Source organism: Drosophila mojavensis, unplaced genomic scaffold (genome assembly GCF_018153725.1).
Source record: "Drosophila mojavensis isolate 15081-1352.22 unplaced genomic scaffold, ASM1815372v1 contig_136, whole genome shotgun sequence".
Classification (NCBI taxonomy): Eukaryota; Metazoa; Arthropoda; class Insecta; order Diptera; family Drosophilidae; genus Drosophila; species Drosophila mojavensis.
In genome coordinates this window covers 15844178-15858399 of record NW_025318667.1, presented here as the reverse complement: position 1 = coordinate 15858399, position 14222 = coordinate 15844178, and the positions used below count along the sequence as shown (strand labels likewise).

The following is a 14222-nucleotide window of genomic DNA, read 5'->3' as shown; positions in this document are numbered from 1 at the left end:
ATTTCATTTACATTCCAATTAAAAACTCTCTCTTTATATTCCAAAGTCAGAAAAACCAACCTGAATTTTTCGTGACTTTTCATCACGTCGGGCTATACGCCTGCCTGAGTGCCAATAGTACAGGGTATAACAACTACTACTTTTATTAGAGCAGCCAGCGAATGGCAAGTTTTTGACTGAACGGGGCAGGATTAGGGTGTCCTTTCTGCCCTTCACGTATGAGAATGTATTATGGCGGTTTCTTTTTTCTCATGCTTTGCGACGAGGCGGGGGAGGACCCTCCCATATGTGGAGCCAAACGTGGGTGGCCCCCTAACACCGCCCGTATCGTTCAGTCTGCTGATTTGACAGAGAAATTGATTTCGTGGCCAGTTCCAAGTCAGCTCTCTCAATCAGCACGTGCGAGCAGACAAAAACAGGCCCGATGCGAGCTTTAGAGATATTTATTTATGGAAATATGTGAAAAACATGCTGAAGAATTTTATAAAATCAAAGAATATGAAGAGACGTGAAAAGGACATAATCCAGATACGTTTAATTAAAAAAAAAAATAATAATTAAATTTACTGAGTAAATTTTACAAGGCAAATATAATGAAAATTATATGGAATATTATTACCTAGATTACTTTTATTTCGGGTTTTATATATGTATATAAATGTTTCCGTGTGCTTCTTATTCTATGTAAAAGAATTCTGTTTAATTTCGATTATGATTTTCTAAAAACCTTTACCTTAAAACAAAAAAAAATAAACTATGTTTTATTTAATTATTTATTTTTTATATTCGAGACTAATCAATTATGTTTGAAAATAATGTAGGTTTAGCATTGATTTGATAAGTTGAAAGTAACACAGAGCTCTGACAAAAATTTCAAATGCATTTGACATTTGTTTCTCAAACTCAAATATAATATTACATTTACAATTAAAATAAATTTATTTATCGTCTCTAGGCATTTGTAATGTAAAAGGAAACAAAGAAAAATTTCCACCATTTTTATACCCTGAACCCATTGAAAATGGGAGGTCAGGGTATAATGGTTTTGTGAAAAGTATGTAACAGGCAGAAGGAATCATCGCAGACCCCATAAAGTATATGTATATGTTCTTGATCAGGGCGATGAGCTGAGTCGATATACCCCTGTCCGTCTGTTCGTCCGTCCGACCGTCCGTCCGTATGAGCGCCTAGATCTCAGGAGTTATAAGAGCCAGAGGGCTGAATTGCATGTAGACTCGTGTATACCATAGACAGTAAAAGTTTATTATATTTTTTCGATAACTCGTCCGATAACTTTTTTATCGAGAATAATTGAAAAATTGATTTTGTTTTTTCAACTTAATTTGAACACATATTGAGATTGTCAGTTACAAGATTGGCTTGATAAGTCGAAGCTGATACAGAGCCGAGCTCAAATGTATTTGAATTTCGAGTCGTTTGTTTTTTTGTTCATTTCACACACAAAAAATAAAAATAAAAATAAAATAAAACAAAAGGCAAAAGCGGTTCAAAACGTTTGTAGCTAGCGTAGTTGAAGCTTTCCTTTTTTTTCTGAGAATTGTGATTCCAAATTCGGCAAGAGCATTCGAGTGCCATGAGACAGTTGCGCATGCGCCGCCAACAGAGGCGAGCCGAGGAGCTGGTGCGAGAGTTCTACGAGTCGATGCTGGTGCTGGCACTGGACCTGCTGCTCCAGTGGAACCAGTGGCATGTAGTACGCGTGCTAAAGCCCAACAAGCTGCCCGACGAGGTGCCCGAGCCGCTGCCGGTCAGCTGGTCAACGCTGTTCTTTGCCAACGGCCTGCTGCTGACCTTGACCCAGTACCGGCCGCAGCGGTTCAAGCGATGGCCGTCAGTGGTGCGGAAGCTCTTGCTGCTGCTTGAGCTGTTCGTAATGCTCTTTGTGGTTGATTACGTGCTGCTCTCCATATGGCAGCCATTTCTGAGCATATGCGATCAGGCGCTGCACGCCCTCGGCCATTCGAAGTGGACGTGGACGCGTTTCATATTCCACTACTGTCCAAGGCTTTCCGCTTGGCTGATTAACGATGCTTTCTACTTTATGCGTTTTGTGGCGTCCCTATCGTGGTTCCTGCTCGCCATCGAGGGTGCAGGTAAGCCGTCATCACCTGACTGACTGACCACCTGCCACCTGCCACCTGGCTGACTGACTAACCAACCCATGCCAACCCATGCCACCTAGCTGCCAAATGGCGTCTGGCAATTGATTTCATGCTGCTCGGCCAACTGCCCGACCCCATCATAGTGCCACGCTATCGACCAAAACGCCGCCATGCCCAGTCTCGGCCCACTCAAATCTAACGTCTATTTGCCCACCCGTCGTCTTGTGCGGAGTCAGCTGTTTACAGGTACCAGGCCAAGCCAGGCCTGGGGTAATCTCAGCCAAAGAGGAGCGAGGAGCGAGCTGAGATGCACTGCATCGGCTCAAGCAAATAAGCAAATACATGCATAGCTATCCAAACAGATTTCTATGCAAATGTATTCTGCTGTAAGGTATTTTTTTTTTTTTTTTATTAAGCTCGTTTTTTTTGAGCACTTTAAATTGTTTGTATAAAACTTTTTGAAAAATTATTAAAATAAAAGATATGTCAAAATATATAAATCAAAAATAAAATAATACAATTAAATATACAATAAATATTAAAAAAATATATAAACAGAAAAACAAATAAAATAAAGTAAATAATAAATATATAAAAATACAATAACAACACACACACGCAACATACACACGCATGCATAAGCACGCGCTCTGCGTGCAGCGACTGCGCCTGAATAAATCCTCTGCAGAGGAACCCTTAGAATATGATAAGTGATGTGATATTTAAAATATGATTTTAGCGATTTTAGAAGGGGTGGACGTAAGGTTATCTATAATAATATTATCATTTTATAAAAAATAAAATAAATAAATAAAACAAAAAAATTAATCTAAATCATAAAAAAAGCTGAAAAAATTGTAGACTATTTTATAGCCTATTTTCGACCCTTAGTTTTATTCAATAAGACTACAACGAGAATAATTATCGATTTACAGAAAAGTCTGTAGTCTCTAGCTCTTCTTATAGACAGATATATACCCAACAGACAGAGATATTTATTTATTATTCAAAATATTGACAAATATATAGTTAACTTAAAGATATACCAAATATATATAAAAACTAAGACTATCGACTATCTAAGGCTGAGGAGTCCAGGCACACATTCAAGGGGAAAACCCAACCAATAGAACTGATATGGCTCAGTTCTTATTCGGACGAGAGAGAGAGAGAGCTTTGACCTATTGTTACTGAATTATATAAAATATATTACTTGAATGAACACAAAGTTATTTATATTCACAAGAACCCAACTCAGCGTCCCTATGCACTAGTACTCTAGTGTGGGAGCTCTTAACTTATGTACTATATAGCCTACGGAAAGGAAAGTCTGGGTATATTTGCTTTGTTAAAATGTAAGCAACAGGCAGAAGGAGGCGTGGCAGACACCATAAGGTATATGTAGTTGTAATCAGCTGTTTGTGTCAGCTGTGATTGCACAAACGATCTTCAATAAGTAGTTTCCCATGGCCCATTAGAGTCAATTAGTGCAGCCCAAGCAAAACATCTGCTTATGCGTGTGTGTGAATGTGTGTGTGCATTAATTATTTGAATCATGGCAATAGCAACCGCAATTCGCTTGACTCATATCTTCTCTAATGATCGTATGATCATTTCCGATAAACTCACTCGCTATCGCACAATCATGGTTCCTTTCTAAAGTATAGCTTGATAGCTGATGATGATGAGCTGATGAGGGACTGAAAGCTAACTGTGGATGATGCATTAAGAATAATATATGTTGGCATACATACATACATACATATATTTTGGTGATCCTGAGAGAGATCTCTCTTAGAGAGTGAGAGAGAGAGCAGATGGGTAATGATTCTCTTTGCGCACGCAAATTGTTATTATTTATATAAAAGTATAACAATATTAATTTCACTTACACTAAATTATTTGTTCTCATTCGATCTCTCTCTCTCTCTCTCTCTCTCTTTAGTTTTTCAAACTTTTTCTTTCAAAGTTTACGTACTTCTACAACAACTACAAAGATCTGTTTAAGTTCTGCATTTGTTAAATGTTATAAGAAAACGAGCCCAAGCGCTGAGACAAGATAGAGAGCGAGAGAGAGAGCGAGAGAGTGAGAGAGAGAGATTAACTGAGTGAGAGTATGAGATGACAAAGTGCAGACATCAGTTAATGCCTAATTATAAAGCGTTCGCACGAACCTGTATGCACTTGTTGCCACGCCCACGTTGTCGCAGCTGGCTGTTGTGTCTGAACCGTTGCAAATGAAACGATAATAAATACGTAAATAAGATGCTCATTAAACTGACGTAATTCTCAGCCAAACTGAGACTCGAAATACAAAACGAGTTGGCGCGCGCACTGAACGCAGTTTAAGATTTTAGCACGGCACCACAAAAAAAAAAAAAATTAAGTTAAATAAAATAAAACAAAACACCAGGCCAAAAGTACAATTAAACAAGTACAAATATAATGAACAGAGGGGGGGAGAGAGAGTGAGAGAAAAACCTACTTTAAAATATGCACAACGCACGCGAACCGAAAATAAAATAACAATGCGAAGGCAGCCGCAGAAACAAAAAGAAAAACTTAACGCGCCTCAACATGCAACTTGTGCGAATGGCTAACGGCAGCCGAGTGGCAGCAATACGCCCAGTATGCCACTGCCAGCAGCAGCAGCAGCAGCAGCAGCAGCAGCGGCAGCAGCAGCAGCAGCAGCGGCAGCGGCAGCGGCGGAAGCACAGCCACAGCGACAGCCGCAGCGTCGACGTAGGCGGAACTACAATAAGAAATTTGGTCGATTCGAGAATCGAGCATTGAGAATTGAGAAATTTACTTGGCATTTTTGTGTGCAGGTGCCGACAGCAGATGCTGTCGCTGTTGCCGTCGCTGTCGGCGTCGTTGCCGTTCCCGTTGCCGTTGCCGTTGACTAATTGCAATCGAGCAGCAGCAATGAGCCCAATGATCACAGTGTTTGGCTAAATTTTTAGTTTCGATCCAAGGCGCGCGGACCTAAATAAAGTAAATAATTAAAACCTTATGAGACGCCCATTGTCGGGCGCATTCAAAACAAAACAAAAACCAACAACAACAACAACAATAACAACAACAGCAATAAACAATAAGCAGAACAGCAGATACGATAAAGCGAAAATTTGTTTGCCATAATGCCAGCTCAGCGGCCGGCCTCACGAGCTGCGTAGCCGCTACAGAACAACAGGTGGCGCTGTGCATTTAACATTTCGTTTGCATTTTGCATGAATATATGGATGTTTAATGTCTGCCTGAAGGCCTTGAAACTTGTTATTTCCAATTAATTCTTTGTAACAATTAATAAATAAATAAATAATGTTGAATGTGCATTTTTGATTTTTTTTATTTATTTTTATTTATTGCACATATTGTTTTTTATTTAATGCATATATTTCTGCCATGCTTTAATTGTTTATTTATATACCAAATAACTTTATTATGCAAAAATTTGATTTTCTTCATTTTATTTCTATTTTATTTATTTTTATTTTATTTTTTTTTTATTTATTTATTTATTATTATTATTATTTTTTTTTTTAATTAAATTACTCTAGCAAAAATAATAATATGTAAGAGCATTATTCATAGTTGGTTAACTATTTTTAATTAATTATTTATTCATTGTATGAAATTATATTCTATTTTTAATGCTCATTCACAATAATGAAATGAGTATATTGGTTTTATGCAATGCTGACTTGTGCTTGCTATGCAAAGTATTGACTAGAGACTTGAAATTTGGAATAGATATTCCACATATACTTGTGTAAATTTCCCCGATCCGCTCACTAATGGCGTGGCAAATCGAAAAATTCACTTTCCACTATCTCCTGGAAAATTTGAAGATTTTAATAATTTAACACAATTTACTATAAGTAATACTATATTATTATATATACAACATATATATACATGAATATATTTTGAAAATAAAGTAAAAATTAAATGCAATTTTTATTTTTTATATATTCTTGAACTTCAAATATTATGTTTGTTTTTTTTTTTTTTTTTAAAAACATTTTGAATGTATGTAAATAAATGACTAATCAATATTTGTAAAGTACTAAATATAAATTAAAATACTAAAATAGTAAGTACTAAAGTTATATCACATATATATATACCTTTACGAATTGGATATACTCAATCAAGCTGTTTGCTACTTACATATGTATATATAATGCAAATGTATATACCTAACGCTTCTGCCGTAGCGCCGTCAAAATTCGAACGCGCAAAGAATAAATTCGGAATTGCGTACGTAAGAGGCGCATTTAATGGGCCGCAATCGACGTACCTAAGCTGACTCGAACGTGAACGCAGACGCGGATACGGTCTTGGTCATGCCGGTGCTGCTGCTGGTGGTCAGAACGTCGACGTTGGCGTCGTCGGCAATAAATGGAACGCATAAACGAAATACTGAGGAATTGAACGCAGCCAATAATTGTTTATTTGTTTTACTTCAGCGCTGATCGCTGCTGCTGCTGCGGCTGCTGCTGCTGCTGCTGCTGCTGCTGCAAAGAGGGCGGCGATAGGGGGCGGCGGTTGGAATTAGGTGCTTTGCAAGCGGTGCGGCAAATGCTGTACTGTGTAAAATTGTTGAAATTTGAATTTGTTCATCTAGAGAAATTCATGTACGTGGCATTGTTTCGCACTGCGAACTACACATTTTATGCGATTCGTTAATTTGCTTGTTAGCTCAATGCTGCTGGCTACGTCGACGGCGACTGCGGCGTCGACTGCGACTGCGACCGAGGCAGCTGAGCCAATTTATAGATACAAACAAAAAGCAAAAAGCAAAAAACAAATTAGACACCAAGCTATTTTCATTTTTATTTGGCAGCCTTTTCATTATAAATAGTTGGGCTGCCTAGATAAACAGACTCCGATGCAGACACGAGAATAGAGAAAACAGTCAGCTAAGTAAGTATATGGCTGGCACTGTTCTCCCTCTCCCCCCTCCCTCTTCCTCGCCCTCTCGCCCTCTCTCGCCCTCTCTCTCTCTCTCTCTCTCTCTCTCACTCTTTCCATTTATTAATTATGCACGTGGTTACAGCTGACGTTCCGATTGCATTATTAATTCATATTCATAGCATAGCCGCAATGGTAAGCAAAAGGGTAATTAAGCTGCCTACACTCAGTCGAACACACACACACACATATATATATATATATATATATATATATATATATATATATATATATATATATATATATATATATATATATATATATATTATTGTGGGCTGAGCAATCAGTCCCCGGGATCATGTGAACTGAAAATATGCAATAAACCCAAAGCATAATCAAATCAACTTCAACAAAACCACAAACAGCAAAACGAACCGATGCGAAGCCTGAGCTGTTTAAGTGACCGACCACAGAGCATGTGCTGTCAGGGCTCTGAGTGTGCCAAATGAACTGAATGATGGGCCACAGCTCAACGTGACCGCAAATGACACACGACTCCAGTCCACACTCCACACTCCGCACTCCACACTCAACTCGGCTGCCTTACGCAACAAACTCACTCGTTTCCCTCCTGCTTCTCCCTCTCTTTTCGCAGTGAAATAACCGCAAAATTCTAGACTTTAATGAGCCTTTCGCCACCCCACTGAAGCCGTTACGACTTTGCAGTATTTTATATTTTACACAATATAATATAACACATAATATTGTGCTCATTATTTACATATATCTTATATTAGATTCAAATGTAATGTAATGCTGAAGGCAAATCGAAGAATTTATTATTGAAAAAGTTTGAGTGAGATTAACTTAAATAATCTCAAACTGAGTGTGCTATATAGAAAATTACAAAACAAATTTCAGGTCTCTAGCTCTTATAGGTTACGAGATCTACGCGTTCACACATACGGAGCAGACAGACTCTCCTCGTTGCCCTGATCAAGATTCTATATACACTTCCTGGGCTCTGCCACGCCTCCTACTGCCTATTACCCATTTCGATGAGTTCAGAGTATACAAAACTTTATTCCATGATTTCCCATTTTCAACGGGATCAGGGTATACAAAAATACTATATTCGGTAGCTGAAAATAAGACTCCATTGAAGGCAAAAGCAAGACGTGTTGAATAGTTGGGAGAAACATGAAATAAATTATAGCTAGGTAAATTATATATTACTAAATTATATATATTTCTTTATATATTTATATAGAATCATTAAAATTCTCTAGGCAATAAATAAAAAATGTATGTATATAAATAAATAGTTAATAATTAAAATTTATCAATGTTTTCAACCCAAACACAAGCAACTCCTTACTTAAAAAAAAAAAAAATACCAGTTGAATAAGTTGTTAATGAGCTTAAAATGTAATTGATAGATTATTGAAATGCGTATGAAATATTGAGAATCTAATGATTGAGTACAATTTAAATACATAGTTTTCGACAACTTCATATACATCTTGCAAATTACTACTTCTACGGCATATTGCCTCGTTGAATGTTCTTCTCGAACTCTAGTTCTTGGGTGTTAATATTGCCATCCAATTATCGCTCGACAAAGTTGCTGTTCCTCCTATATCTAATTATGTACGTAATATAATTAAGTATTTAGTCAGTCCGACTCTCTCTCACTCTCTCTCTCTCTTTCTCTCTCTGGCTGACGCAGTGTAATTAAACATTAGTTGGAAACCACTCAAAGAACGCTTTCGTTTATTCATTCAGTTGGCTAGAAACTCATTTTTAAAGTACTTCTTAATGCTCGTTCGCAATGTAACACGAGTATATTGATTTCTATGAAACTAATATGCTTTCAAAAGTCACACAAGGCAATGCGCTTGTATTTTTTTAGCTGTGACTATTGAAGAAAATTAGACAGTGCTAGTTAAATCATTTATATGATTCACAAAAAAAAAATAAATAAATAAATAAATAAAAAAATAAAACTTTCGCTATTGTTGAACACAAAGAGATGAATAATTTCCATATAGCTTGTCTACCATGTCTATTAGAGCATTCAAAGATATAAGTTAGGAAACCATTTAGAATTGATTAAGTATTTCACAATTTTACAACTGAATCACTCTATGCAAACTCAACAATTAGATTCGATAATGCTGAGAACCGCAACCCTAGATCTATCCCTATATTTTGTTTTATAAATTGAGCTGTTTCATTTTTCATTACTACGAACGAGAATCATGCAGCCGCTTCAGATACTGTTCGAGTTGCGTTTCACAATTACAAGAATTTTCACACTTCTCTATCGTAAAGAGGGTCAAATGATGCAAGAGCAAAGTTTTCTGTTTATTTGGCATTGAAAATGTCTTCATAGATTTATTTTAAAACGAGTAAGAATGTTATGGGTGTGCTCTGATCGACACGACTAGGCGGTATTCAAATTCAGAAATTTATGAATTTAGTATACTGTATATCTGTATATCTATATATTTAGTATATCTGTCTAAAAACCTAATCTTAATCTCCAACTTGTGCGATATTAAATAAATAGATTCACATAGGTAATACGAAAATTGGATGAGTTATCAAATCAAAATTGATTAATTGGCACTGCTCATGGTATACTAGAATATACATCTAGAGTTCTAGAGAGAAACGGATGGACGTACACGCAGATGGATTAATAAATAGACGGATGGATGAACGAACGAACGGGCGAATGGATGGATGGACGGGCAGACGGGACGATGGAGAGACAGATTATTAGTTATCTGTCATCTGACAGACGTGCAGATGAACGGAAATACGAACGGTCGGGCTATGGGATAGACGAACTATCGACTAAGCTAGTCGTTCTTCTCAACAATATACTGTAGAATTCCGATAATTCGAAATGGCAAGGTATGAGTTATTTTTTCGATTTACACAGAAATTCAAATTATCGAGAATTATTGAAATTGGGTAAGAAATATCGAGACTCGACTGTACTTACATTTTATGAGATCCGTCTCGCTTCATGCATTGTCACAAAACCAATATACCCCAAAGTATTTTCGCTTCTACAAAGTATAAGAAACTGAGTCAGATACCGGAAGCGCAGTTCAGTTCTAGCAACGGCTATGATTTTGCACCTTATAGACAGGGGGTTTATTTAAACTAGAGCAATCAAAGCTATTGTTGGCCAGCGTTTCGCAACTGTTTTTAATAGCTTCGCTCTCAGCGACGTCGATATGAATTTGCGTTGCGAGTCGGCGTAATCAAGCTGTCGAATTAAATGAAGACAAATCAAAGAGCAATTAACTAGAATTGCGTATACGCCGGATGGGCGCTTATATTTGATTGGAGCTAAGGGCCAAGGCATGTCGCTGCGTCTCTTGGCCATAAAAACAATTTTGATTCAACAGCAGAGCAGAGCAGAGGGGTGGAGCTATAACAACTACGACGACTTGCCACTATGAGTGCTAACTGTAAGTGTAGCAGCCCAACCCCCAATCCCCCCATCCCCTTAAAGCAGATGTTCAGTTCGCAACGGCATTTTGTGGGGAAAGTGCGTCGAGGGGTTTGACTGGGTGGCTAGGAGGAGCTATGGGAGCTGGGGGGGGGCTGGGGGGCTGGCTTGTTGTCTCTGTTGGTGTGCGTGTGTGTGTTACATTAGTTGAACTTACCTTTTATGCATCTTTTATGGGTAGTTAGGGGCACTTAAGTTAATTGTCAGAAAGTACTCGACACCAGGTTTGGCATATCATTTTAAAATGTTTATTTGAAGTATAAGTAATATTTCTGACAGTAACAAGATAAATTTTCTCTTTTTTGTTTTCTTTCGTTTCGTTTCGTTTTGTTTTTTATGCATTTTGCTTTTTGGTTTTGCTTCTTCTTCATTTTTCTGTTGTTGTTTGTTTCGGAAAAAGAATAATAACGGTAAAAGAATTTAGCATGGTTGCTGCTTTCGTTTTTTATGTTTTAGTTTGTCCATATATGTATATATACATATATAAAAGTATGTGTATACACAAATAACAGTAAATAGTTGTATATATATATATAAAGAAGAAGAAGAATTAGCAGAGAAAACAACAAGTGAAAAAAGTGAAACAAATTAGAAATTGCTTTAAAGTTTTTCTTTTTCATTTACATTACTTTTTTTTTCTCTTGCAATATTTTGTTTTAATTAAATTTCTAGTTTTTGTATTCTTAACGTTTCTTAGCAAATAAATCAGATTCGATTTTTCTCGGGTTTTTTTTTCTGTTTTGCTAAAGAGTATCACTAAAAAAATGTGTATGTTTTATGTGTGTGTTTTTTCTTCATATTTATTTTTATTAAATTGTTTATGTTTTATGTAAATGTTGACATTTATTACAATATTTGATTTACTATGCCAATTATTTTTTTATTTTTTTTATCGTTTTTTTTCCTTTTTTAAGAACTCGCATCTATGTAAGTATATACTTGTATATTTTTTATACATTTATATATGTATATATGTATATATACATATAAATATATATACATACATATTTATATAATGATTTGTAAAATATTGCTTGTGAAACGTTTAACTTGACATTTGTGTGTTCGTGTTATCAACGCCGGCTGAAGGTGACGCTGCGCATTGCACAAAAAAAAATATATTCAATATACAATTTTTTCATTTCCTATTTCTTCTATTTTGCATTTGCATGAGTATTTTTCATAGCTCGCAGATAACTGTTGTCCGTTACTCGATGCCTGTCAACGAGTGCCTTTCACCCATACTTTGAGAAGAAAAAAAAAACTCAAAGAGCAACCGATTGCATCGGCTCCTTAACGAGCTCGTTCGCGATCGGCTCGTAACCGTTTCGCTCTGGCTGTTCTCCAACCGTTTCATTGAGTTAAATGAAGCGAAAGCTTGAGTGTATGTATTTCGTATATGTATATACCAGTGTTGGGCTCGCTATGCATATCAGTTACGTACCTAAATTGAGTGTGTGCGTGTGTATGTGACCCTTTGAGCTTACTCAGTTTCTGAGTCTCATTGTGCGTGCTTTAATCGTATCGGTCCCCAAGCGATGTTCGTCAAGCGAGCGTCACGCGAACGGTTAAACTCAGAACGCTCAATCGAAAGCGAAGAGGAGCAAAAATGAAGTAGGAGCGAGAACGAATTAGTTAGAGCGAGAGCGAGTAGTCTTCTTCGGTTGATTTCGCGAGCAGAGCGTAAAGGTAAAACTGCTAACAGTTATTTGTGAGCTATGGTATTTGTATTGAATTTTTTTCAGCTATTTTTTTGTTTTTACTCATGCTCTGTTTTACAATTGACTTGAATGCCTTTGACAAGAAAAAAAACTTACTTACTTTTTACTTAAGACCCGTCAATATTTTGGTGTTAACAAACTTACTTCGTATGTGCCTGGACCTGGGCCGCAGCGCACTATTGAATGAGTTGATGTTCTTGAGTGATATTTACAGCTCTTATAAATGTTTTTTTTTTTTTTTTTCGGTGTCTTTTGGTTATATTTATAACTTAAAGGAAAGTCAAAGAAAATTGTAAATGTATTTGCTTTTCTTTTTATCATTATATATTTAATATATAGATTTTTGTTACGTTTAACTACTAAACTACAGACACATTTCTTTTTGTCAGCTATATCACGAATTATTTAATTATTGATTAAGGTTCTCATATAATCATGTGTTGCTGTTGTGTATTGTATTTATTTAAATGTTAGTATATATTTTTAGTATATATATATATATAATAATTTCTGCATTTTGTTTTTCGAAGAATTTCAGTGAGGTTCTTAGAAGCGTTTGTTTTTTATTTTTTCATTTTTTATTATTATTAATTATTATTAGTTTGTAGTGCCTACTACAAGTAATATATATATATATATATATATATATTAGCTTGTCAGTATATAGATAGGTATATAGCTATATGCATATATATATATATATATATGCATGTATGTGTGTGTGTATATATGTATATCTATGCCATTTTTTTTTTTTTTTTTTTCAAATTTTAGTGTTTTTTTTTCAGTTGAGGCGACAGGTTTTTTTACGGTTTCAATTGTTTCAATTGGCGTGCACTAAGTCGAAAGAAAAGAAACATGAAAATCTGTGAAAATAATTCCATAAATAAAAATGAAGTAAAAATTGCAGAAATTGCATTGAAAAAGTTTATACGATTATTTATGCCGATAAGCGTCTACGAATGTATAATATAAACATACATATATATGTGTGTATATATGTATGGGTATGTGTATATATATAAATTTGATGCTGGTGCCATTTAAGAATTTCAAAGTGATTGGAAAAATTTGAATTTAAGGCCACTCATTAAAGTAGTCAAAGTAGCAAAATAAACAATAAGGAGATAAAAACGATGCTCTTCGGCATGCCGAAGCTCGAAAACACTTGTAGAAGCCGACTAGAAGTTATGTATCCAAAAGAAGCTCGAAGAGATATATCATATCTCAGATATATCTCTTAGATCTCAGCAGAGGTAGCATAAAAGCTTTATACCTTGATAAGGATCACATCATATCGCATGGAAATTATTGATCCTGATGACGGTTTCTCCTTATATAAGCTATATTTTAAATCTGAGATAGATCACACAGATCTCAGCATGTATAGCATTGAAATGTATATAATAGAAGCTATATTTCAGGACTGAGATATATCATCTGAATTTCAGCATGTGTAGCGTGGGACTTTTATAAGATAAAGAAATCATTATATAGTATAGAATTTATATCTTGATGCTGCATATCATCTATAGCCTAATATTGCTTTAAGAGCAGATATATCCGATATAGATTCCATTTAGTATTGCAGCTTCTACAAGTGTGCAAAAATGATTGTGAGCCATATCCAAGTGATTGATTTGGTATACGAATATATATATAGCTATATATATATACTATATATGTTGATGGTTCTATATGGATATGAGCAACGTTTATAGTATATAATATGATCAGAGTGTTCGGCATTAAGTACTTAAGCATATGTGTATGTACTCCAATCTACAATACATAGGCATACATATATTTGTGTATGTGTATATATCTACATAGATATATAATATAAATAAATATACATATGTATATATAAATATATATGTGTGTGTGTGTGTGTTGCGTATGGCATAATGGAGCTTTAATATGATCTATGAG

At 35.6% G+C, this 14222-nt stretch overlaps 2 protein-coding genes across 3 annotated transcripts in view; one reads left to right on the top strand and one right to left on the bottom strand.

Moving 5' to 3' along the window:
• The window catches only part of LOC6583972 (frequenin-1), a 49244-nt gene extending 44512 nt beyond the window's left edge, over window positions 1-4732 (bottom strand). The window contains exons 1-2 of one of the 2 annotated variants that reach the window (XM_015161462.3): window positions 4609-4732; window positions 4298-4346 (exon numbers count right to left, since the gene is read on the bottom strand). The gene's annotated coding sequence lies outside the window, so the exon portion shown is untranslated. The remainder of the gene's footprint in view (window positions 1-4297; window positions 4347-4608) is intronic. The other variant, XM_015161463.3, reaches the window with a different exon arrangement.
• Window positions 1365-2533, top strand: LOC6583970. The gene is made up of 2 exons (XM_002009594.4): window positions 1365-2114; window positions 2204-2533. Exons 1-2 carry the CDS (start codon window positions 1595-1597, stop codon window positions 2320-2322), a joined length of 639 nt encoding a protein of 212 aa, XP_002009630.1. The 5' UTR covers window positions 1365-1594; the 3' UTR covers window positions 2323-2533.
• Window positions 4733-14222: the final 9490 nt, after the last annotated feature.